This window comes from Cebus imitator, unplaced genomic scaffold (genome assembly GCF_001604975.1).
Source record: "Cebus imitator isolate Cc_AM_T3 unplaced genomic scaffold, Cebus_imitator-1.0 Scaffold256, whole genome shotgun sequence".
Lineage (NCBI taxonomy): Eukaryota > Metazoa > Chordata > Mammalia > Primates > Cebidae > Cebus > Cebus imitator.
In genome coordinates, this window is record NW_016107571.1 from 756105 (window position 1) to 780673 (window position 24569).

Genomic DNA, 24569 nt, shown 5'->3' on the forward strand with positions numbered 1-24569 from the left:
ATCTGCTAAATGTCCCTTCTCTTTTCTCTCTGAAAGGCAACCGCACTTTCCCAACCCTATGCTCTTAAGAGTTGGTAAAGGGAGAATTTGGTTTATCCAATAATCAGATTAAGAAAGGTATCCCATTTCTTTTTTTTTTTTTTTATCCCCTCTAACACGCTCAGCATGAAGAAAGGTATCCCATTTCTAAGGTAGGAGAGCAGGAATCTTAAGTTGAGGTATCCCTGGTACTAAATATGCCATCCTCTGTGACAAGATGGAGATGACAGCCGAGGTTCAGGGTGGAAAGACCCAACCTAGTGAGAGGAAAATGGGCCTCTGGTGAAGGCACCGGGTTCTAAGCTAGGGATGAGGGGACAGGCCTCTGCCTGGCCTGAGACAGGAGGAGGAAACTGAGGCATTCGCACTTTTATGGGGCGATCACAGTCCCTGCAGAGTGGGGCAGAGCCGGGGAGAAGGAACCGGAGGTAGAGTCCCACGCCCACCCACTCTCCCCTCCCCGCCTCCCACAAGCCGCTTCCGGCCGAGAGGGGGCGCCTGCGGGCTCCAGGCGCGCCTGCGCAGGGAGGGTGGGTCAGCGCGTTGCTTCTGGCCGGGAGGCGGCGCCTGTGGGCTCCAGCCGCGCCTGCGCAGGGAGAGCGGGTCGGCGCGCCGGCGCAGTGCCGCCGTCACAGGCTGAGTGCTGCGGCGCGATTATCGCTTCCCAGAGTGTTGGCCCGGGAGGAAAGAAGATGGTGCTGGATCTGGATTTGTTTCGGGTGGATAAAGGAGGGGACCCAGCCCTCATCCGAGAGACGCAAGAGAAACGCTTCAAGGACCCGGGACTAGTGGACCAGCTGGTGAAGGCAGACAGCGAGTGGCGACGATGTAAGTACCGGGACGGGCGGGTTACTCCCTTGGTCCTAAACCCAATTTTATCTCTCAGCTCCAGCCACCGCTCCTGAGGCCACAGCTTCCACCCTTCGTCAGATCCCCTCCCAGGCTGCGGTGGCTCCGAGGTTCTCCCCATCCCCGAAAACAGCCGGGGATCCGGGGTTGTCCCCACTTTCTCCTCCACCCGGGCGGTGCGAGGTCCCTTACACGCGTGCTCAGTGCGGCTCGCTGCCTGTGTGCGCACGCGCATCGGATGCTGTCAAGTCTTCCTGCCCCACGGGTAGCCAGAGCTTGCCGGGGCGGGAGGTTGTGGGGTCGGGGCCGCTTTCCTAACACGAATCTTTGGTCGCTCCCAGTCTTTGTCTTATCTTCAGCAAGGCCAGAGTGGTCTTCCTTTGTTTAGATAGGATCAAAGGCTCCTTCCTGAGGCTGTCACTTCTGCAGCACAGTAGATTGATTCCTTCCGTAAACGGAAGCATTTAGGGGCGTTGGAGGCCGCTCTTGGCCAAAATAAATGATCCTGAAGCTTTTGCGAAGGCCATCTCCCTGACCTGTGGGCATACCTTTAAGAATCGGAAAAGTCTTTTCCGTGGTAGATCAGAGGTGAGAGGAGTGGGGAGGAAAGAAAAAGATTGTAGTGACTGAGGCTGTTTAATTGTGATTTGTGGAAGTTTTCCTTTAAAGACATGGCAGAGCTGGGTTAGAACCTAGAACTGCCGGATCTTGGAGTCATTTCGGGCATCTTTTATGAAGCTGAATAAAATCATAGAACCCTCTGCCCTTCAATCTCTGCCTGTATTAACTGGAGTGGTCACTGTTTGGGCAGATGCTGTCGAGTACATGTGATTCGATTTGTCTGATGCAATAGGTCTGCAACCGTCTGGGAGCCAGGTTGATGACAGAATACTACAGAGGCAGCCGCTTTCCAAGAGTGTGGTAGATTTCTACTAGGAAATTGATTTTCTCCTGTTTGTAAGGATCTTGGGTGTCAAAAGAGTATTTGCTAAACTTGAGTTGTGTGCTGATTCTGTATGTCTTAGGCCCACTATTGTAGTAGTTTGTTTGATTGTGAGATGCTACACTTGACCCGAAGTTTTGAGTTGGAATGGAATTTAATGTTGCCACATTCTTTGTTTAGGATAAAACTAGCCTGAGCACTGTTCTACTGAATCTGAAGTCAACAGTATCATATTTTTGTGTCAGTCCAGCCCTGAGCCAGTGCCAAATGACTTTGAATGTGTTAGCTACTCTTTTGGGTACAATGTCCATATCTGAGGAATTTGTCCCTTATCTGACAAGTAGATAGGTAGTGAGTTCTTCAGGGACAAGGATTGAGTTTTATTCATCTGTATATCCCAGTTTTTAGGATATACATACACACATTTATACATAAAATCCCAGTACCTCCCACTGCACCTGATCCTTGGTAAAGCCTTGATAAAGATTTGTTTGGAGGAGTTCAGGGCACTTTACATTCTCTATGAAAAGTAGTTTATGTAGTTTATTTTCTTTTTTAAAAAACTTAATCCCAAATGTGAAGTTGTTTCTTTTCTTTCCTTTTTTGAGACAGAATCTCTGTTACTCAGGTTGGAGTGCAGTGGCACCATCTCGGCTCACTGCAACCTCTATTTCCTGGTTTCAAGAGATTTTTGTGGCTCAGTCTCCAAGTAGCTGGGACTGCAGGTGCACACCACCACACCAACCTAATTTTTGTTTTTTAGTAGAGATGGGAGTTTCACCATGTTGGCTAGGCTGGTCTCCAACTCCTGACCTCAAGTGATCCACCCACATCAGCCTCCCAAAGTGCTGAGATTACAGGTGTGAGCCACTGTGCCTGGCCAGTGGTTTATTTCCAGTGAATCTATTAATTGGATTCTTTTCTATTTGACAACCCTTTCCAGTATTCTGTTTGCATCCAAATGGAGTTTATGTTTTTTCCCAAGTTCCCAACTGCCCAAGGTGGACATTGACAGATTTGTATCAAGGTTCTTTGTGTCTTTAACTTCAGATCAGAGGATAGAGTTCTGTTCTCATTGGCTTGAACAAGGGCTTATAATAACAAAGCCACATTAAGAACTCAGACCATGCTCCCTAATTGAAGACACACAGCAAGCTTCAAGTCCTCCACTACATCAATACCAATTTGTCTTTCTGTAGACTTCCAAGGTGCCACTAGAGTTCCTTGGAGAACACAGGAGTCCAATATAACTTGGAGCCATAATACCACATTGAAACTTATAACTCTTCTAACTCCAGAGATTTCAACTGTGGTTTCTTCTTTTTAATTCAGAGTAGTGTAATGACTCTACACTGGGGCATAATTGTCTTGGCCCACTCCCAAAGCAAATAGATTTCCACGTATCTGGAAATCTGCTGCAAACCACAAGAATTCTATCCTCCCACAAAAAGTGCTATCCAGAGTGTTTTTTTTTTCTTTTTGCTATCAATTGAAAATTGAAGTTGTTGTTTCCTCTTTTTTTTTTTTGAGACAAGGTCTCACTGTGTCACTCAGACACAATCACGGCTCGCTGCAGCCTCGATCTCCCCGGGTTCAGATGATCCTCCTGCCTTGACTTCCGAGTAGCTGAGACTACAGGTGCAATGCCACCGTTCCTGGCTAATTTTTGTGTTTTTTTGTAGAGATGGAGTTTTGCCATGTTGCCTAGGCTGGCCTCAAATTCCTGGCCTCAAGCAATCCTCCCACCTCGGTCTCCCAAAATGTTGGGATTACAGGCATGTAAAACAGGTCATTATCATTGTTTTCCCCAGCAACTGGAATAGGAATAGCCTTCTATCTGCCTTCAATTTTACTCCCATCTCACCAGGGCATATAATTTTCTAGAATGTAAATCTGATCATTTTACTTGCAGGCTTAAGTTTTGCAGTGACACTCATACTTTAGAGCAGCACTGTCTGATAGGAATAGAATATTAGCTACATGTGTACAGATGCTCCTTGACTCAGGATGGTTTTATGTCCCAATAAATCCATCAGAAGTTGAAAATATTGTAAGTAAGAAACGCATGTATTAACACCTAGCCTTCTGAATATCATAGCTTAGCCAAGTCTACCTTATACGTGCTCAGAACACTGACATTAACCTACAGTTGAGCAAGATCATCTTACACAAACCCTATTTTATAATAAAGTGTTGAATATCTTAGGTAATTTATTACTATTTCATAAAGTTGAACCATCATAAGTTGGTGAAAGTGTCATTGTTAATTTGTTTGTATCCAATCTAAAAAATACAAAGAGCAACAGATGAAACTTAAAAATATATAAAATACATATATATTTTTAAAAAGGTGTGTGTGTGTGTTTGTGTGTGTGTGTGTATGTTTTTTAGACAGTGTCTCGTTCTGTTGCCCAGGCTGGAATGCAGTGGCATGATCACAGTTCATTGCAGCCTGGACCTCCTGGGTTCAAGTGGTCCTCCCACCTCAACCTCCTGAGTAGCTGAGGCCACAGGTGTGCACCACCACACCCGACTAAATTTTTAATTTTTTGTAGAGGCAGCGTCTCCCTTTGTTGCCCAGGCTAGTCTTGAACTCCTGGACTCAAATGACCCGTTTCAACCTCCCACACTGCTAGGATTACAGGTGTGAACCACCACACCCAGCTCCCAAATTATATTTTCAAAATATAATCAGAATTTTAAAATTACTAAAGCTACTGAGATACTTTATTTTTTGTGGGGGGCAGGGGTACAAGTCCTCAAACTCCAAAGTATGTTTTAGATTTAAAGCACATCTCAGTTCAGGTGCTCATTTCAAATTTCAAATGCTCCTAGTCGCATGATATTAAAAGCTACTGTATTGGATAGTACAGCCTTAAAGCATAAAAATCTAAATTTCTGAACACAATTTACAAAGTCCCCCATGACTTCCTGGCCTCGCCTTCTACCACTCCCCAAATAGGGCCTCCGCCCTTTGCTCTAGCTTGTGATGCTACTCCTAGACTCTTTCACACTTCTGTGACTGTTGCCTCTTCCTGGCATGTTCCTTTTCAGGGTGTGCTGCTCCCCTTTCCATCAGCCCTCTTGGCCGCTCAGCTGCTGCTGTAGTGCTACCTCACTTGTTGAGTGCTCTCCTTATATTATCTTACAAATCTCTTACAGCATTTATACTATTCCTGCATATACCCTTCAAAAACCTATTTTTATTGACATATATACAGTAAAGTACACAAATCTTAGTATACAGCTTGATGGGTTTATAAATCTGTACATACATGTGACATTCAGATCAAAATATAAGACATTTTCAGCACACCAACAGATTACCGTATGCTACCTCCCAGTCAGCCCCTCCTCCAAAAATAATAGTACTCTTACCTCTGTCACCATAAATTCCTTTGCCTGATTTTGAACTTCATATAAATGGACTTACGTAGTACATACTTTTGTATATGGTTTCTTTCAAGATTATGTCTGTAAGATTCATCCACGTTGCTAACATGTAGCAGTAGTTGGTTCTCTTCATTGCTATATAATAGTCCACTATGTAAATATGCCAATCAATTCTACTGGTGTATTATGCCAGTCAATTCCACTGGCATATTTACTTCATGACATTTGGATAAACTGGGCTGTTAGCAGTTGAGGGCATTAGGAACCAGCTTCTATGAGATTCTTTTTTAAAAAATTTTTGGCCAGATGTGGTGGCTCAAGCCTGTAATCCCAGCACTTTGGGAGGCCAAGGCGGGTGGATCACGAGGTCAGGAGATCAAGACCATCCTGGCTAACATAGTGAAACCCCGTCTCTACTAAAAACACAAAAAATTAGCCAGGCGTGGTGGCACATGCCTGTAGTCCAAGCTACTCAGGATGTTGAGGCAGGAGAATTGCATGAACCCAGGAGGTGGAGGTTGCAGGGAGCCAAGATCAAGCCACTGCACTCCAGTCTGGGCAACAGAGTGAGACTTCGTCTCAAAAAAAATTCTGATTGTAAATTAACAAATTATACTTGTATACATATATATAGGGTACAATGTAATGTTATGAGTTATGAATACCATGTGGAATAAAAAAGCAAGCTAATTAACATATATCACCTCAAATACTTATATTTTGTGATAAGAACATGTGTATTCTTTTTTTTATTTTTATTTTTATTTTTTTTAAGACGGGGTTTCACCATGTTGGTCAGGCTGGTCTTGAACTCCCAACCTCAGGTGATCCGCCCGCCTTGGCCTCCAAAGTGCTTGGATTACAGGCGTGAGCCACTACACCCGGCCCATATGTGTATTCTTATATGTGTCTTTTGGTAGGCATAAACACTCATTTCTGTTGGGTATGTACCAAAGAGAACTGCTGGATCATAGGGTGGGCACATGTTTAGATTTAGTAGATAATACCAAGTAGTTTTCCAAAGTGGTTATAATGACTGATATTCCCATCAGCAATATCTAAGAGTTCTAGTTTCTCCGCATTCTTGCCAGTACTTGACATTGGCAGTCCTTTTAATTTAGCCTTTCTGGTAGATATATAGTGGTGTCTCATTGTTATTTTAATTTGCATTTTCCTGATGACTAAAGATATTGAGCGCTTTTTCCGAAGTTGATGGCATTTGGATAGCCTATCTTGAGAAGCACCCGTTCAAGCCTTTTGACCAATTTTTATTTGTCTTTTTCTTAGTGGTTTTGTAGGAATTATTTATATAGTCTGGATAGAAGAATACCTGTGAGATACAGATACCTGACATCTGCTCTCCCATTCTGTGGCTTGCCTTTTCATTCTTTCAGTCTTGTGATGAATAGAAGTTCCTAATTTTAATGAAGTCTAATTTATTAACTTTTCTTCTGCGATTTATCTATTGTGTTTTGGAAATCATGTTATGTGTTAACCACCAGAAGAGATTCTCCAGTTTTTTGGGGGTTTTTTTGTGGAAGTTTTATTTCTTTACCTTTCACATTTAGGTATAAGATTTATTTAATACTAATTGTGGTGTATTATGTGAGATAGATCAATTTTTTTTTTTAAATGTGGAGGGTCAATTGCTCATGATAAAAATGCAACAAGCTAAAAATAGAAGGGAGCTTCTTAATCTGATAGTAGGTACTTATAGTAAAACCCATAGCTAACATTTTTCTTGATGAAATATTGAATGCATTCCTCTTGAGGTTAGGAACAAGATAAGCATGTCTGTTATCACCTCTTCTAATCAACATTATGCCAGAGGTTCCAGGCAGTATGAATGAGGCAAGAAACAGAAATAAAAGCTTGAAATGGAAGAAACTGTCATTATTTGCAGATCACTTGTGTATGCAGAATCTGAACTATTAAAATTAAATAACTTTAACAAAATCACTGGATACAATACACAGAATCAAATGTACTTCTATTTACAAGTAACAGTTTAGAAGCATCAGGTACATAGAGATATACCTAATAAATAACATTTAAGACTCATACACTGAAAACTATAAAACATTGCTGAGAGAAATTAAAAATAATGAAGGGATATATTATATTCCTTGATTGAAACATTCAGCATTGTTACAATATTCAGTTTTCTTTTCTTTTTCTTTTCTGATATAGTCTTGCTCCGTCACCCAGGCTGGAGTACAGTGGAGTGATCTCGGCTCACTGCAGCCTCCGCCTCCTGGTATCAAGCGATCGTCCCACCCTAGCCTCCCAAGTAGCTGGGACTACAGGCACATGCCACCATGCCCAGCTAATTTTTATTTATTTATTTATTTATTTATTTATTTATATTTTTGTAGAGACAGGGTTTTGTAGAGACTGCCACATTGCCCAGGCTGGTGTCAAATTCCGGGGCTCAAGTGATCCACCCACCTCAGCCTTCCAAAGTGCTGGAATTACAGGCATGAGCCACCGTGCTCTGCCTTCTTTCTTTTTTTTTTTTTTTTTTTATGCTCCCAGTACCTACTGTGGTGCCTTGCAAATAGGAAGGAATCTCAAAATAATTATAAATTTACAGGAAGTTGCAAAAATAATAGTGAGGTCTTGTTTTCCCCATTGATAACATCTTACATAACTAGTACAATACTAAAACCAAGAAATTGACATTGCTACAATCCACAAACCTTATTCAGATTTTTCCAGTTTTACACATGTGTGTATAGTTCTGGGTGGATCTTGTCATGTGTAAATTTGTGTAAACACTGCCACGCTCAAGTTACAGAACTATTTTGTCACCACAAAGATCCTTCTTGCTATCTTCTTGTAGTCCATTCCATTTGCCCTCCATCTTACCGCAGCAACAACTAATCTATTATCTATCTCTATAATTTTATCAATGTTAATAAGTGAGAAAATAGTGATATCGTTTTGCATTGAAGTTTCGTTAAAGAGCTATCAAAGAGAAAAACTTATTGGTAAACCCTTAAAGAATAGCTCTGTAGGTGCTATCTCATTTCTCGTCATCCATTTTGCCTCTTAAAAGCTTGAGTTTGGCTGGATTCGGTGGCTCATACCTGTAATCCTAGCACATCCTGGGTAGATCGCTTGAGCCCAAGAGTTTGACACCAACTTGGGCAACACAGCAAAATCCCATCTCTACGAAAATAAAAATAAAAAAATAGCTGGGTGTGGTGGTACAGACTGATAGTCCCAGCTGTCTGGGAAGCTGAGGTGGGAGGAGACAGAGGTTGCAGTAAGCTGAGGTTGTGCGACTACACTCCAGCCTAGGTGACAGAGTGAGACCCTGTCTCAAAAAAACAAAAGCTTAAGGGCCTGAGTTTTACCATATTGCCCCTAACGTTTAGATTCAAGAGGTCCCACTTTTAGTAATCAGAGTTAGACTGATGATCCATGACACCAATGTATTCATTTGGGCCAATATGTTGACTAGTTAGTGCACTGTCTTCCCACAAAAGAAACCAAATTATAAGAGACTAAATTGTTCTCAAGGCTGCCAGATAAGCATTATATCAAAGCAAAAGGATAACGTTAGCCATTTCTAGTATGGAGAGATAGCAGTCATGACTGTACTCTTTATAGATTCCTGTTCATAGCACTTAGTTTCCTTAAATGAGTTTTAAGATAATTGGGCAGGTTAGTTACTTGAATATCTTCCAAGTTTTTCAGAAGTGTTAGCTCTATAGTGGTGTCATACAGGTTATGATACTTTTTAATTTTAACCTCAGAATGGTCTTTTTCTTGTCACCAAATGCTGGAACACTCTATTATAGTCACCATTGTATGCCAACTAAATTTGGGGCTCCAAAGCTCTAAGATTAGGCCCAGTGTGGGGGCTCATACCTGTAATCTCAGCACTTTGGGAGGCCAAGGCGGGTGGATCACATGAGGTCAGGAGTTCGAGACTAGCCTAGCCAACATGGCGAAATCCTGTCTCTATGAAAAACACAAAAGTTAACCGGTGTGGTAGCAGACACGTGTACTCCTAGCTCCTCAGGAGGCTGAGGCAGGAGAATCGCTTGAACCTGGGAGGCGGAGGGTGCAGTGAGCCCAGATCGCACAACTGCATTCCAGCCTGGGCAACATGAGCAAGACTCTGTCTCAAAAAAAAAAAAAAAAAAAGCCCAAAGATTTTATGACTTCATGAGGCAGATCCTTCAACTCTGCCGGCATTTAGGGCATTTAGGCCTTAACCTGAGATCAGTATTAAGAAGTCATGATCAGGAGAAGGGAGTATCTTAATTATCGGCATTTCTTTGGTATATTCTTGGGTTCTTTATTCCTAGGTAGATTTCGGGCAGACAACTTGAACAAACTGAAGAACCTATGCAGCAAGACAATTGGAGAGAAAATGAAGGTAAGAGAACTGAGAAACAGCCATGAGAGCTTGAACGGAGATATTTGATCTTGCTCTTAGCTAGTGTTCACTGAAGTTCTAACTCAGTGTTTAAGTCTACAAGATGCTTAATTTCTGTAGGGGGAAATATTTTAAAAAGAAAGGGAGGCAGGGAACTTAGAGGGGCTTTCAAATACTTTACCCCAAGTCCGTCTTCTGTGTTCAGGTAAGATTCTTATCTCACTAACCGTTTGTTGTCTATTCTGTTCTTACGTTAGGAATATAAATTCCACCAGTCATCTTTCCCAGGCTCAACCTGTGGTGCCAGAAAGGATTTCTTATGGCAGATTTCAGATTTTTCATCTCAGTATAGTCATGCTCCATGATGAAAATAGTACAGCCTCCCCCCCCCCCAAAAAAAAGAAAATAGTACAGATTCAGAGTTCAAATCTTGCTAAGTTACATGACTTTTAGGCAAGTTTATGTCTAAGCCTTAGTTTTCTCATCTGTAAAATGACGATACTAACACACCTATAGAATGGAATTGTTAGAACCTTTTCTTAAATTTAAATGCCAAGCAATGGTTATGGATAGAATTAAATTTCTTTTAAATGTAGAAAACTGGGCACGATGTCTAGAACATGTAGTTGGTCAGTAATTGTGAGTTAAAATGAATGCCAAGTAATGTTACTGGCCTTCGTCCAAAAAAAAATCCTTCCTATGCTTGAAAAATACTAAGTTTCAGCTCAGCTCTTGCTTTGGTATCCAGAATAGTTCATGTTTTTTAACATTTCTTCAAAAATAACCTGTTTAGCCTCTCAATCATGCTACATTACATATGATAGCTGGGTGTGGTAGCTCACGCCTGTAGTCCCAGCGCTTCGGGAGGCCAAGGTGGGCAAATTGCTTGAGCTCAGGAATTCAACACCAGCCTGGGCAACATGGTGAAACCCTGTCTCTACAAAAATAAAATAAAATAATTAGCCAGACATGGTGGCCCATGCCTGTGGTTCAGGAGGCTGAGGTGGGAGGATCACTTGAGCCCAGGTGGTAAAAGTTGCAGTGAGCCAGGATTGTGCTACTGAACTCCAGCCTGGGTTTCCAGCGAAACCCTGTCTCCCCTCCGCCAAACAAAAAACAAAAAATAAATTAAGTGAATTTTACAATAAATCTAGATTACTTTTAAGTTGTAAACCTCAAAACTAAACAACAACAACAAAAATTATAAAACTTTGGAACCTACACCAGTAAAGAGCACAAAAAGATTGCCTTGGGATTCTGGCACCTTCCACCTGACTTCATGATAGTCTGCATCTTTCTCTGACAACATTTTGTTACACTTTCAGCATGTAACACTTTTAGCTGTGAAAAGTGATATTGATAATCATGCAGTTTCTTTCTGTGGGACTTAATCATTCTCATGAGAGAGGCCCCATAATTATGTTAATTCCCATGTATACTCCTCCCTGGGTGTTCTTTGGGATCTGTGTACAGTTAGTGCCAGCTGGGTATTTTTTGTAGCAAGAAGATGGGATTGTGAGTGTTGTCATTTACAATAACATTCTTAGATCTGATTTTGTTGCTAGCCATGCAGGGAGTGTTCACTCCCGCTGCCATTGAAATGGTAATAATAGTGCTTTAATTTGTAGAGCTCGAAAACATTCAGATACTTTCACAGACATCTCATTTTGGTTTTGATCCTTACTGCAAATAGAACATGGAGTGCAGATAGTACATTTATCAGCCCTATTTAAAGGGTAAGGGAATAAATAGTCTTAGGAAATTATAAAGAGCTGATTTAAAATCATACCGTAACTTAGTTGCAGAGTCAAACCTTGAGCTCAGAACTTGAATTTGCCGCTCTGGGGGACTGTCAAACAGCAAGGGAGGCTGGTAACATATGCTCACTCTGCCTATGATGCCATTGTAAAAATCTTGAGATATTAGTCAATTTTTTTCCTACTTCTGTAGTCTGTGTTTGTTCTTATCTAGACTCATTATGATAGCTTCAGATTTTTCCAAGTTTTTTTCTTTTTTTAAGACAAAGTCCCATTTTGTTGCCCAGGCTGGAGTGCAGTGAGACAGTCATGGCTTACTGCTTTCTCAACCTCCTGAGCTTAAGTAGCCCTCCTGCCTCAGCCTCCCTAGTAGCGTGCCACCACACTCGGCTAATTTTTTTTTTGTAAAGACAGAGTTTCCCAATGTTGCCACTGGACCTGGCCAGATTTTTCCAACTTTTTAAGATGAGTTTGCTCTGAGTCACTGAAGGGTGTGAGTAGAGTTATGGTTAGAATTTTGACTGTATGAGAATGTATAATGAACCTAAAGGATTTCCATGCTTTACATTTAGAAGATTTAGTCCTTTCGGTCTTTCTTTTCTTTTCTTTTTTTTGAGACAATGTCTTGCTTTATTGCCCAGGCTGGAGTGCAGTGGCATGATCATAGCTCACTGGAGCCTCCAACTCCTTGGCTCAAGCAGTCCTCCCATCTCAGCCTCTCAAGTAACTAGGACTATAGGCACATGCCACTGTGCCTGGCTAATTTTTTAAAAAGTCACCCAGGCTAGAGTGCATTGGCATAATCATAGCTCACCACAGCCACTAATTCTTGGGCTCCAGCAGTCTCCCATCTCAGCCTCCCAAGTAGCTGAAACTACAGGTGCACTCCACTATGCCTGCATGGTGGCTCACACCTGTAATCCCAGCACTTTGGGAGGCTGAGGAGGGCAGATCACGAGGTCAAGAGATCGAGACCATCCTGGCTAACATGGTGAAACCTCGTCTCTGCTGAAAAAAAATGCAAAAATTAGCTGGGTGTGGTGGCGTGCGCCTGTAGTCTCAGCTACTCGGGTGGCTGAGGCAGGAGAATCGCTTGAACCCAGGAGGCGGAGATTGCAGTGAGCTGAGAGCATGCCACTGCACTCCAGTCTGGGTGACAGAGTGAGACTCCATAAAACAAAAAAAGAATCCACACGCGGGTGTGTCTGCTCCAGGGCCTGCTCCTGAGCACTGCACTGTCTCTCCAGCGCTTATAGCTCATGAGCATTTCAAATAAATTCTCTTCTGATTCCTGTGATGATCTATGTACAGGGAATGACATTCTTCTCATGTTCTTCAGGATATTAATTCTCTGACCCAGACAGATTAATTGATTTTAGGATCAAAAAGCTATTCAGTGGCAGCACAGGGACTTGAAACTTTGACTTCTGGCCTCCAGTGTACTAATTTTTCTCCTACATGTTGAATCTTTTAGAAAAATTTATGTAAGAAGTTCTGTGATTCCTTTATACAATATGTTAATTTGGTCTGCACTCCAGAGATTTTCTTTTATTTAGTTGTGTTGGGTTTTTTTCCTTCCTGCAGAAAAAAGAGCCAGTGGGAGATGATGACTCCATCCCGGAGAATGTACTGAATTTCGATGACCTTACTGCAGACACTTTAGCTGTAAGTTACAGTCCTTTTTTAAGTTAGAATCTCTGCTATTTTGTCTTAATTTATTCCTAGACAGCAAGTGCTCACACTCTGCTCTACACAGCATTGTGACATCCTTTAATTTCTGCTGCTAATTTCTGCTGCTGGGAAATGTCCCCACCCATTCTTGTTATATTCTAAACTTGAGTATTAGACAGCAGAGATGGAGACAGATGGAGTGGGAGAGTCAAGGGTAGGAAGAATAGAAAAAGGAAAGGGACTGTGTTTGGTTATATAACTCCATTTTCTACCCTTTGTTTCACAAAGGCAAGAAACCTCAGTTGACTATAATACGGTAAATATTCAGTACGCTGGGCAAGAACAGTAATTTTTGAGTTTTTTAGTCAATGAACCCTTTTTTGAAACCCTTAGCATATAGAAGAACATAAACCAAAAAAGCAAAGTTGCTGTGCTTGAAGGGCTGGGGTTGGGGGCCTAAGCCTGCCTCGTCCACTGCAAAGGGCTCACCTCAAAGAAATAAGAGCACACTTTGGAACACTTGCAATACAAAATATAAAATATGCTTCAGACAAATCTCTTACTCCTAATGCATTTATAATCTTCCTAGGGAACAGTTAAATGCAGCACATCAATAGACTGAACCAATCAATAAATTGGTTCAGTCAACAAAATCAGAAAGTGGAAATTAAGGAAAAGTCCTGTTGAGAGAGTGACAGTACTAAAATTCCTGAGATGTAAGGGAACAATAGGAGTGGCCAGAACTGTCCATCTCTGCCTTAAGCACCCCCAAAGAAAAATGCCAATGCATTGGTAGGGCAAGACTATATATCCGTGTGTGAAATAAATCTCAGTTCTTCAAAAGTCTTCGTTTCCAGTTTTTAAAATGCGACCACAAGGGCTATCCTTAGAGCACAACAGGGTTAGGGCAACACAATCTTATTCCTGTGCTGTCCTTGCCTCACCGTCCTGCTTACGGGCCTGGCCTGTTCATCTACAGAACCTGAAAGTCTCACAAATCAAAAAAGTCCGACTCCTCATTGATGAAGCCATCCTGAAGTGTGACGCTGAGCGGATAAAGCTGGAAGCAGAGCGGTTTGAGAACCTTCGAGAGATCGGGAACCTTCTGCACCCTTCTGTGCCCATCAGTAACGATGAGGTAGGAGGCTGTGCCGCAGCAGGAGTCTGCCTCACATCGCTGCTGTCTCTGCTGAGGCGGGGACGGGAGGAGACATGTGGAATGTGGAACGCTGGCACTCCCTGTCAGAAGCAGGTTCTTTGTATATTCCCTCTGTCCACCAATTGAGAATTGCAGGAGTCAGATCCTTGTCTGATTGGGAAGTAGCAGAGACAGCAGGTAGGAGGAGACTCCTGGCACAGAAATCTCTTCTAAATAGGGCTGCTGTCCTCCACTGTGTGTTGCCCGTGGTAGCAGGCGTCTCGTGGGAGGGATCTGCTAAATCAACCTAACCCCCTCACCCACACCCTGCTGAGAAGCTGCAGGTTGAAGGGAAATCTGCATGATAAAAGTTTCCTGCTGAGCGGGAGCTTCCCCTGCACAAAGCTGCTCTGAGCCCAGCCTTTGTTCCCTGACACCCCAGCCGAAGCAGGGCCCATCTGTGCCTCTTTCATTCATTCCCTGGTGAACATTAAACTCACTGCAGGCTGGGGTATGCCAGAGGCTGCAGAGCACAGACCTTGAGCAGACTCCGGAGGTCAGGGCCCTGAGTCCGCCCTCCTGTGGCCCTGGGACCAATGAGAGCATGGAGAAAAAAAAAAAATCTACATTCTCCTCTGCACCCCAGGCAATGTCAATTGTCTGGGAAGGGTTGTCCTTGTGTAGGATTTGAGGGGTAATTTAAAAGGGTAAAAAAACAAAACAAAACAAACAATACTATAGAACTCTTGGAAAATTATCATTCCCAGTTTTATGGCTAGAATTACTTCTCTTTTTTTTTCTTTTTCTTTTTTTAAGCAGTGAGATCTAAGTTTATCATGGCTAGAATTACTACTCAAACTTTGTAAGTTATTACTTGTCCATTGAGTAGCAAGTTGCTTTCTCTAGTTATGATACACAGTAGTGTTTGAGTTAAGCAATGGCTTCACAAAGCTAAGTTGTTCTTGGAATAAAGTTGGAAAGATGGGGGTTGTAAAATTAAGAAATCATGTATCAGGCTTGGCACCGTGGCTCACCCCTGTAATCCCAGCACTTTGAGACGCCTAGGCACACAGATTGCTTGAGCCCAGGAGTTAGAGACCAGCCTGGGCAACATGGCAAAACCCTGTCTCTACAAAAAATACAAAAATGAGCCAAGCGTATTGTCGCACGGCTGTAGTCCCAGTGAGGCTGACGTGGGAGGATCACTGGAGCCTGGAAGGTTGAGGCTGCAGTGAGCCAAGATTATGCCACTACACATCAGCCTGGATGACAGAGTAAGACCCTGTCTACACACACACACACACACACAAACACACACACACACAATATTAATTTAAATATAATAAAATCATATGTCATGTATCTTTCTTTCTTGGTCTGTTTCCTTAGGATGCAGACAACAAAGTAGAGAGGATTTGGGGTGATTGTTCCGTCAGGAAGAAGTACTCTCATGTGGACCTGGTGGTGATGGTAGATGGCTTTGAAGGCGAAAAGGGGGCCGTGGTGGCTGGGAGTCGAGGGTACTTCTTGAAGGTAAGAGCTGGGAACCAGTGGGGATAGAATTATAAAGAAGAAACAAAAAGATTTTTTTTTTTTTTTGGTGGAGAAACATAACCTACTTCCTACTTAAAGAGGCCCACAGATCTACCAGTTGTACTCGCCTTTCTGCAAATGTATTGGCAATTAGATGCAATTCTCTTTCTAAAGCAAGAGAGGGCTTATCAGGATTCCATAGAACAAAAGCCACTAAGTGGTCCTCCATAATGAATGTATGTTTTGCTGACTGAATCAGAACAGTCTCTGCCTTTAAGTAGCTCAGTATAATTGGACAGTCAGACAAGTAACAAAGAATCAAAATCTACTGTCATAAGCGCTGTGGTTTGTGTAGGCCCAAAGTGCTTTGAGAGCATAAAGAGAATTCTCTTAACGGCATGCCTGGATGATACGCTGTTACTTGCTTCTGTTACTTGCTTCGGTGTTTGGAATGAAACTCAAGGTTCAGAATGTCAGTTATTGTAGTCCGTGGCCTTTTTTGGCCTCCTGTGTGACCCTAGGTAGTCCTGTTCTCTTGCCCCAGGGTGTCAGCTCTAGCTGAACATGGTGGTAACAGGACCCAATCACACAGTACTGTGTCTCTGCTCCTCTAGGGGGTCCTGGTGTTCCTGGAACAGGCTCTCATTCAGTATGCTCTTCGCACCTTGGGAAGTCGGGGCTACACTCCCATTTATACCCCCTTTTTCATGAGGAAAGAGGTCATGCAGGAGGTGGCACAGCTCAGCCAGTTTGATGAAGAACTTTATAAGGTGAGTAGCCCAGGGCATGTGGCAGAATGACTTCTTTAGTTATGTAGCTTAACTTCATTGATACAGAGTGGCGCTGTCCAAGAGAACTTTCTGTGATGATGGAAACATTGTCTGTCTGTGACTCTTGAGCATTTAAAATGTGGGTGGTGCAACTGAGGAAGCACATTTTTAATTTTAATTAATTTTAACTTAAACATGTAGCTAATGACTACCATATTAGACAGTGCAGCTGCAGAGCCTCTTTTACCTTTTCCTGGGTAATCTGTATGATGTCTATAAATTGAGCATACTTGAATACCATGAGCTTAGAAAAGAAGCCCATTCAGGCCAGGCACAGTGGCTCACACCTGTAATCCCAGCACTTTGGGAGGCCAAGGCAGGCAGGTCACAAGGTCAGGAGATGGAGACCATCCTGGTCAACATGGTGAAACCCCATCTCTACTAAAATACAAAAAATTAGCCAGGCATAGAGGTGCACACCTGTAGTCCCAGCTACTTGGGAGGCTGAGGCAGGGGAATCACTTGAACCCAGGAGGCAAAGATTGCAGTGAGCTGAGATCATGCCACTACACTCCAGCCTGGCAACAGAGGGAGACTCCGTCAAAAAAAAAAGAAAAGAAGCCCATTACTGGGGGCTTGGACAAAAGGAAATTACAGTGGTGGCACTGATCTCCTAGCCCACTTCTCATGTCCTCCCATTCCAAACCCCAGACTGGAAGCTTCCACAGGGTGAGACATAACTTGCCTTGGGATGGAGGTGGCTTCCAGTCTGTGGCCCCTTCTCAACCATGGACCACGTCAGGGAGAGACAGACAATTCAAGTCAAGGTTCAAAAGGTCATTGCGATCAACTGGCTCTAACACCAATAACAACACCCTACTCTGTGTTGAGCACCAAGATTTCTAGCGCGTCTCTGCTAACAGCTGTCTATCAGCAGTGTCTACTATTTATCTGTCCCTCCCTTTCAACTCTTCTGTCAGAAATAGGGACTTAGTTCTTCTTTTTACATTTTTTTTTAAAGACGGGGTTTCACCATGTTGGTCAGGCTGGTCTTGAACTCCCGACCTCAGGTGATCCACGCGCCTTGGCCTCCCAGAGTGCTAGGATTACAGGCATGAGCCACTGCGCCCGGCGGGACTTAGTTCTTACTGGCTTATTTCCTCTCCAGACAGTGGAGGAAGAGTTAGACAACTGCTGTTGGGCTCATCTAATTTATATAGGGAGATAGTTCAATAATTAGAACAATCTTTCCATTGGTTCTGTTGATGAGGTCAAAGTTAAGTTTTCATTCAAGACGCACTGGGAAACAATGCTGTCTCTAAACCCTGAGCATTAGTATAACCTTGACTTCCTCCCTCTCTTCTTTCTTTTAATGAACGAAGGAATGTGTTTCTTTATCGACTAAAACCTGTTTTGCCTTTTCTTTCTTTTTCTAATTTCAACTCCTAAGATTAGATAATCACTAACAGAACATTGGAAATGTCCACTGCACAAGAATACAAAAAAAAAAAAAAAATAACAAAAAAAAAAAAAAAAAAAAAAAAAAAAAAAAAAAAAAAATAAATTAAAAAAAAAAAAAGAAAGAAAGAAAGAAATGTCCACTGCAGGTAACCAACCTGAGGGAGAAACCTATATGGAGTATTATGGAAACTATTAGGTAGCTGGTGTTCCCTGAGTCCTGCATTCTCCATCTCTTATCTCCAGATGCTTCTTGTACCCACAGGCAGGAAGAATCACAGGTTTCAATAGTGAAGAATTTGGCTGGCACTACCTCAGTTGTGGCTGGGCATGGTGGCTCACACCTGTAATCCTAACACTTCGGAAGGTTGAGGCAGGTGGATCATGAGGTCAGGAGTTCAAGACCAGCCTGGCCAAGACAGTGAAACCCTGTCTCGACTAAAAATAGAAAAATTAGCCGGGTGTGGTGGCAGGCACCTGTAATCTCAGCCACTCGGGAGACTGAAGCAGAGAACTGCTTGAACCCAGGAAGTGGAGGTTGCAGTGAGCCGAGATCACATCACTGTGCTCCAGCCTGGGAAGCAAAGCAAGACTCTGTATCATAAAAACAAACCTTGGTTCTGTAAGAATGAATATAGCGCTACCAAATAGAACTTTCTGCACTGTTGGAAATGTTCTCTAAGTCTGCATGATCCAGCATGGCAGCCATCAGCCACATGTGACTTGAGCACTGAAAATGTGGCTGATGCAACTGAGGAACTAAATTTTAATTTTAATTTGTTTTTATTATTTTTAAAAATTAATTTCTTATATAGAGACAGGGTCTCACTATATTGCCCAGACTGATCTCAAACTCCTGGGCTCAAGCAATCCACCTGTCTCAGCCTTCCAAAGTGTTAGAATTACAGATGTGAGCCACTGCGCCCAGCCCAATTTAATTTAATTTAATTTAAATAGTCATATGTGGTCGGCTATACCATATTAGGCCACACAGCCCTAGAGCTTTCCTATGTTGTATGTGAATGACCCCACAAGTGGCTAAATTTCTTCTGCCAGGTAGCAAGGTAGTTTTCCAAGCCTCTAAACACTGACCCAGGGGAACCTTTCTTCCTTACTTTTTTTTTTTTTTTTTTAATTAAAATACTGCTACATGACAAAATTTAGAAATGGCGGGGAATTTTCTGCTTTTCCATGACCTACTGGGAAGCATTAGATGACCTAATATAACAACTGTCATCTTAAAATATTCATCAATTGCCATGTACATAAATTGCCTTTTTACTTAGCATTATTTTTTATTTTTATTTTTGTTTATGTATTTATTTTTGGAGACAGAGTCTAACTCTATTGCCCACGCTGGAGTGCAGTGGCACGATCTTGGCTCACTGTAACCTCCACCTCCCAGGTTCAAGTGATTTTCGTGCCTCAGCCTCCCGAGTAGCTGGGATTACAGATGTATGCTACCACACCTGGCTAATTTTTGTATTTTTAGTAGGAAAGGTATTTCACCGTGTTGGCCAGGCTGATCTTGAACTCCTGACCTCACATGATCTGCCCGCCTCAGCCTCCCAAAGTGCTGGGATTACAGGCATGAGCCACCGTGCTCATCCGCCTTTTTACATAGCATATCAAAAGTGTTCTTCTGTGTTACTACATGGTTTTCATTGTTATGGTTGTATAATATTCCATAAATAATGTTTCAGTGAACTTTGTCCTGTCCGAACTTTTTTTGTTTTTTGGTGTTTTTTTTTTTTTGCATTATTTTCTTCAGCTGAACAGCAAAGTGCATTCTTTAAGGATTATAACCACTAGACTAACCCTTAAGCACCAAGAAAGCAGAGGCTGGTGTCCCTTTTTGCTCCACATTGGTGTTTAGTAAATGCCTCACAAATACTAATTTATGTAGCTACCGGCCGGGCACGGTGGCTCACACCTATAATCCCAGCACTTTGGGAGGCCGAGGTGGGTGGATCACAAGGTCAGAAGTTCGAGACCAGCCTGACCAACATGGTGAAACCCCATCTCTACTAACAATAGAAAAATTAGCCAGACATGATGGCACGTGCCTGTAGTCCCAGCTATTCAGAAGGCTGAGGCAGGAGAATCCCTTGAACCCAGGAGGCAGAGGTTGCAGTGAGCCAAGATCCCGCCACTGCACTTCCAGCCTGGGCAACAGAGTGAGACTCCATCTCCAAAAAAAAAAAAAAAAAAGATGAGTGGAAAATATTCTCTCCTCTTAATTTACATTTTTTTTGTCTCTGTCAGGAACCCCATTTTGGACTGACCCATTCCCTTATCTTTTTAGTATTCTCTCCCCACTCCCAGGCAGGGATTAAAGGAAATTTTTCCTGTATTATCATTGCTATCTTTCTTGTGGTTTCTTATTCTAGCCAAGGTCCTCCACTCTTCCTCTTAACTGGTATAGGTCCTTCCTTCTATAGGTGATTGGCAAAGGCAGTGAAAAGTCTGATGACAACTCCTATGATGAGAAGTACCTGATTGCCACCTCAGAGCAGCCCATTGCGGCTCTGCACCGGGATGAGTGGCTCCGGCCGGAGGACCTGCCCATCAAGTACGCTGGTCTGTCCACCTGCTTCCGCCAGGAGGTGGGCTCCCATGGCCGTGACACCCGTGGCATCTTCCGAGTCCATCAGTTTGAGAAGGTGAGTAGATGGGTCAGGGTAAGGAGTGGAACTTTCTCTCTAGGATGGTTAGACGAGAGACAGGATCTGTGCTGCTGAGGCCCAGCCTGGCTCCAGCTTTTCCTTTCATCGCTTCCATCTGTGGATCTGGGGAAACGCATGGTGGAATGGCTTGGAATATGGACTCTGAAACCAGGCTGTGGCTCTACCACTTACCAGCTGTGTAACGTTGGGCAAAATGCATAGGCCCCCAGTGCTCCGTTTCTGCCTTTGTGCGAGGAGGAAAACTGTAACAGTGCCTGCTCACCAGGCCTGTTGTGGCCTATTGTGAGGATTATCCCAGTCAGTAGACGTAAAGCACACAGAATAGTGGCTGACGTGCACATGGGAAGCTCGTGCCATAAGTATTTGCTCTTGTTGTGGTCCAGTCCCAGTTGCTGGGGTCCCAGCTTTGCCTGCCTCCCAGTGGTATGGAAATGGGCCTTCACTGTAAGGATATCTCCTGCTTCAGTCCTTTATTCACCCTATACTGCTATCACCCTCTCCTTGGGTCCCTCTCTGCAGATTGAACAGTTTGTATACTCATCACCCCATGACAACAAGTCCTGGGAGATGTTTGAAGAGATGATTACCACCGCAGAGGAGTTCTACCAGTCCCTGGGGATTCCTTACCACATTGTGAATATTGTCTCAGGTATGGGACCCAGCCTCCTCTCAGCCTCCCTTTCCTGCATCCTGCAGACGCCACCCTCCCCTGAGCCCCCCACACAGAGAAACAGCTCACAATTCAAGTCATGGCTCACATTAATTAAAATATTACACTCTTCTCACTTGGGAGTATTTGGTGATAAGAATATCTGGATGTGATTTCACTTCTGGAGACAGGACATGAATTAAAGAATTCTTCAGGCTTGCTAAAGGTTAGGCTTCTGAAATACCATCCCTCCTTCATGAGTTGGAGGGGTTTTTCCTTACAGGTTCTTTGAATCACGCTGCCAGTAAGAAGCTTGACCTGGAGGCCTGGTTTCCGGGCTCAGGAGCCTTCCGTGAGTTGGTCTCGTGTTCTAATTGCACGGATTACCAGGCTCGCCGGCTTCGAATCCGATATGGGCAAACCAAGAAGATGATGGACAAGGTAGATGGCCCCCAGGGAGGTGGGAAGCAGAGCCTTCAGTACACAGCCTGTCTGTCTTATTTCTCAGCCTTTGGGGTGCATTGGTCCCCAGCATCATGGGAAAATCTGAGCTTCTCAATCTAGACCAAAAAGGGAATCTGAAAATGCCTTCTGAGTCAGGACTGAGTTCTTTTAGCTAGAAACCTGAATCTAGCTCTCTTCTATAAGGTAATTCTAGCTTTTCTCTTTCTGGCTTTGTTTTTCTTAACTCCAGAGAAAGAATAATCTCCATTTATCTACACAGAACAAGTTGGAGGCTTCCCACTTCTCACCCAAGAAGGTCTGGGTTGTAAGCTCTCTCTTTAAACCCAATTTTCAGGCCCTACTCTTTTCCAAGTCAGGGGCTTGAAAGGGGTGAAAAGGAGAGGTCACAGTAGTAGTTTCTTTCTTCCCTCAAAGGGCCCAACTCCTCAAAATACCAGAACCTACCATGTGCCACTCATGGAGACATGAGGGATCTTTCTGCAGTTACCTAATAGACAGTAAACACCAAATAATTCAGGTTTGGAAAAAAGTTGCTAAGGGGTAGAACCCATCATTTTGATCTGACAGTTACGGTTGGGGAAGTCTTGTTGAATGGATGGTTCCTGGCCATCAGTAAGACCAGCTGAGAGTTGAGCCCAACGTTCCCTCCGGGACCCTGTCTTCCCAGGTGGAGTTTGTCCATATGCTCAATGCTACCATGTGCGCCACTACCCGTACCATCTGCGCCATCCTGGAGAACTACCAGACAGAGAAGGGCATCACTGTGCCTGAGAAATTGAAGGAGTTCATGCCACCAGGTAAAACTCCCAGCTTAGCTCATCATCATCCTCTTTTCTGTCTTCACACTCCTCTAAATAGCAGGCCACTTTCAGAAGGTACCAGGTTTTTTTGTTCAGACACAGCCCCTGAAACTGCCCTCTAGGGCTGGGAAGGGCAGGGGGCCTGGCTGAGAAAGTAACCCGTGCAGTTATGATACTGAAATGCTACTAAAATTCAGACTAGGGAAGAAAAGAATAAAGGAAACCGGTGCCTATCAAAGGGACCCCTCTGTTCAAAGGGATCATCATCTTGTTGAATTCTCCCCAGAGGTCTTAGGGCTTTAACTCCCTGAGAAACAATAGGTCATCTGGTTGGCTCTTCCCTCCCAGGACTGCAAGAACTGATCCCCTTTGTGAAGCCTGCGCCCATTGACCAGGAGCCATCAAAGAAACAGAAGAAGCAACATGAGGGCAGCAAAAAGAAAGCAAGAGACGTCACCCTGGAAAACCGGCTTCAGAACATGGAGGTCACCGACGCCTGAACATTCCTGCCTCCCTGTTTGCCAGGCTTTCATTTCTGTCTGCCAAGATCTCAGAGCCTGCCCAAGAGCAGGGAAGCCACGCACCCATTCATCGCCCTGCCCCCATCTGATTATGTAGCTAAGAGGGGAACAGTGCCACGTACCGCACAGATGTTCCTGTCTCCTCGCATGGACATAGGAACCCATCACCGATGACTGATGAAACCGTGTAATAAAGCATCTCTGGGGAGGGCTTAGGACTGTTCCTCAGTCTTCTTCCTGGGACTTGAACCCCGCCTCTGATGGTTCTCCCTGATACTCATTTCTGCTTTTCCTTCCAAATTTGGCTGCTCCCTCTAGTTAGCAACTCACAGAGCCTTTAAATAAGTAGGTGAAGGGACGGGTATACTTAGAAGAGGCTCAAGGGGAAGGTGGAAAATGGAGTCTGAAACACACAAGCTTGCAGGGCAAGGGCCAGGATCCTCCTTTACGAATATGTTCCTGCTTGAAATCATTGAGGTAGGACTAGCTTAGACAAGAACTGATATAAAAGCCTCTTAGCACTTCTGTTCCCTATGAAGGGCTCCATGGAAAGGAGGAGGCTGTATTTAATCCAGAAGAGCCCCTAGCTTCTATCCCGAGCACGGCAGTTTCTCTCTTTACAGCATCCCCACGTGGGGAGACCAACTAACTGCATCGCATCTTGCTGCTGCGACTCCAAAGGACTGAGATAGCCAGCAGAGCAGAAGGGAAGAGAAAAATGCTGCAGTCCCTTCCCTGGAGCTCCCACTGTTGCCCTAATAGCCAGTTCCTTTCTCAGGGGAAGGTGATATTTAGGCTCTTTATTTACCTGCTGCCTTTCATCTGCAATCTACAAACCCTTTACTTTAATAACAGCTTCTGTTAGTTTAGTGCCTCTCTCTTGGGAGGTTAAAATACTCCCTATAGATGATCTCTTTTATCTTTGTGATGGTCCCAGAAGGTAGGGTGGGGACATGATTATATGATTATGCCTGTTCCATCCTTTCGAAGACAGAAATACTAGGACGGTAAGGGAGACGAGGCAACATGGCCTGGTGGAGGTTGGAAGTCCCAACTCCTTGGCAGTGCTTCATGTTTTTTGGGAGGTTGAGAGCTGGAATGTGAACTGGACTGTCACTTAGGAGCCTTTATCTCACCTCAGCTTCCTTAGCCCCTGAGCAGCAACTTCCCTGGGCCTGCTGGAGCACGGTACCAAGGAAAGGGGTCATGTGCTCTATTTTCCACTGGGGGCTTTGGATTGATCCTATTAATCTTGCTACTGGAAACCCTGTCAAAACTGGGCTGGGTGTGTGAAAGGGTGACACAGTGGCTTTCTTGCCTTGCCTGGCCATGCCAGCTGGGGGCCCACAGGCAGGCCGAAACAGCCTGCCTGGACTATAGCCCACTGCCCCCAACTCTGGGATAACAAAGCTGGGGCAAGGGGATAAACGGCAAGCTGCTCCTATTTGTAATTCAGAAGGACCAGAAACTCACATTACTGTGGCCCCAACTGTTTGGTTTGAAGAA

General features: G+C 43.8%; 1 protein-coding gene across 2 annotated transcripts; it reads left to right on the plus strand.

The window, feature by feature from the left end:
• The first annotated feature begins 610 nt into the window (after window positions 1-610).
• Window positions 611-23315, plus strand: SARS1 (seryl-tRNA synthetase 1). 2 transcript variants are annotated; one of them, XM_017499233.2, is made up of 12 exons: window positions 613-867; window positions 9544-9614; window positions 12956-13036; window positions 14022-14180; window positions 15570-15713; window positions 16328-16483; window positions 20383-20604; window positions 21148-21277; window positions 21561-21718; window positions 21972-22037; window positions 22410-22539; window positions 22891-23315. In XM_017499233.2, the coding sequence occupies exons 1-12, from the start codon at window positions 732-734 to the stop codon at window positions 23040-23042; spliced, it is 1605 nt and encodes a 534-aa protein (XP_017354722.1). In that variant the 5' UTR covers window positions 613-731; the 3' UTR covers window positions 23043-23315. The 2 variants fall into 2 exon arrangements, with proteins under 2 accessions (XP_017354723.1, XP_017354722.1); XM_017499234.2 differs by lacking the exon at window positions 21972-22037 and having other exon boundaries at window positions 611-867; window positions 22891-23278.
• Window positions 23316-24569: the final 1254 nt, after the last annotated feature.